This window comes from Phaethon lepturus, unplaced genomic scaffold, assembly GCF_000687285.1.
Source record: "Phaethon lepturus isolate BGI_N335 unplaced genomic scaffold, ASM68728v1 scaffold37325, whole genome shotgun sequence".
Classification (NCBI taxonomy): domain Eukaryota; kingdom Metazoa; phylum Chordata; class Aves; order Phaethontiformes; family Phaethontidae; genus Phaethon; species Phaethon lepturus.
In genome coordinates, this window is record NW_010543244.1 from 267 (window position 1) to 2,283 (window position 2,017).

General features: G+C 43.0%; 1 protein-coding gene across 1 annotated transcript in view; it reads left to right on the forward strand.

Moving 5' to 3' along the window:
- KLHL11 (kelch-like family member 11) overlaps nt 1-1,656 on the forward strand; it is a gene marked incomplete at its 5' end in the record, with an annotated part of 1,919 nt that extends 263 nt beyond the window's left edge. Inside the window, one exon of the mRNA XM_010288289.1 lies at nt 60-1,656. Coding sequence (XP_010286591.1) covers nt 60-1,656 — 1,597 coding nt within the window. The remainder of the gene's footprint in view (nt 1-59) is intronic.
- Between the last annotated feature and the right edge of the window lie 361 nt (nt 1,657-2,017).

Here is a 2,017-nt window from a genome sequence, read left to right on the forward strand (position 1 = left end):
CGGCAACCAGACTGGCGGCAACTGGGCCGCAGCATCACCCCTGTTCGTTTGTTCTGCAGGTTTCTACTGACCCGGTTAAAAGAGTTCTGCGGAGAGTTTCTGAAGAAGAAACTCAACCTCTCCAACTGCGTGGCAGTTCACAGCTTAGCCCACATGTATTCCTTGAATCAGCTGGCCCTCAAAGCTCAGGATATGATCAGGAGAAACTTCCACAGAGTTATCCAAGATGAGGAGTTCTACACTTTACCCTTTCACCTCATCCGAGACTGGCTCTCGGACTCAGAGATCACAGTGGACTCAGAAGAAATCCTTTTTGAGACTGTTTTGAAGTGGGTTCAGAAAAATCCTGAGGAAAGAGAGAGGTACTTTGAAGATCTCTTTAAACTGCTTAGATTGTCTCAGATGAAACCTACTTACCTTACTCGCCACGTCAAATCTGAAAAGCTGGTATCGACCAGTGAAGCCTGTGTTAAACTAGTGTCTGAAGCTGTGGAGAGTCATGCCTTGCGGTCTGAGAACTTGCAGTCTGGTAATCTACAACATTCCACTTGTCCTGTAGCATTGTTGCCGCGTTTTGGACAAAACATGGACGTCATTATGGTGATTGGTGGTGTATCGGAGGGAGGAGATTACTTGAGTGAGTGCGTAGGGTATTTCATCGATGAAGATAGGTGGGTAAACTTACCGCACATACATAATCATCTTGATGGGCATGCTGTTGCTGTGACAGAATCTTATGTTTATGTGGCTGGCTCCATGGAACCAGGGTTTGCCAAGACAGTAGAAAGGTACAATCCAAACAGAAATATTTGGGAGCAAGTGTCAAATCTAATAACCAGAAAGCATTCTTTTGGCCTTACTGAAGTTAAAGGAAACTTGTACAGTATTGGTGGACATGGCAATTTCAGTCCTGGCTTTAAAGATGTGGCCATTTATAATCCCGAGCAAGACAAATGGCTTAACCTGGAGTCAGCACCAAAGATTCTTCGTGATGTCAAAGCTGTTTCTGTAGAAGACCGTTTTGTTTATGTTGCTGCTCGTACTCCAGTTGACAGTGATAGCGAAGATGGATTGAGAGCGGTTATTATCAGATACGATGCTGAAACAAGACAATGGCAGGATGTGGAGTCTCTGCCACTCATTGATAATTATTGCTCTTTTCAGATGTCCGTTGCTAACACAAACTTTTACCATACAGCATCATGTTGCCCCAAGAGTTACCCTATAGATAATGAGGAAGCCAAGATAAAGATCTCTGGCAGGGCCTCCGATGAAATACTTGAAAGTTTACCCCCAGAGGTTCTTAGCATTGAAGGAGCAGCTATTTGTTACTATAAAGATGATGTTTTTATAATTGGGGGGTGGAAGAACAGCGATGATATTGATAAGCAATACAGGAAAGAGGCCTATCGTTACTGTGCTGAGAGAAAGCGCTGGATGCTTCTGCCTCCTATGCCTCAGCCTCGCTGCAGAGCAACAGCTTGCCATGTGAGAATTCCCTTCAGGTGCTTGCAGGGAACACAAAGATACCCTATGCCACAAAATTTGATGTGGCAAAAAGATAGAATAAGGCAAATGCAGGAAAGGCAGATGCAGGAAATACACCGACACTCCCTGAGCTTACGGAGAATGCCGCGCTCACAGATTGAGTGCTAGTTTCTGGAATATCACTCCTGATGAATCTAGGAAATACTGTGTTAAATCATTTTGTTAGGCTTGGTATGTCTTTATAAGGCGAGGGTGTTGATTGGATTTGATGCATAAAACCAGCATTTTTTTTATGTATTGAAAATTAAGAAGCTCAGAAATTGAGGATGGATGGGAGTCGAGAAACTATGTGAATCCAACAGTATTACTTAGTGGTGCCCAGGGAAAAATTGTAGCCTGTAACGGGCTGTGAAATATCTCTGGGAACATTAAGTCTGTTATTTCTCTCTTCAGATCTTTGTTTTCAAGGGTTTCTGTAGTCTCTAACAGTTCTATCTTGAAAATCAAAGATCTCTATCTTAATAATTTA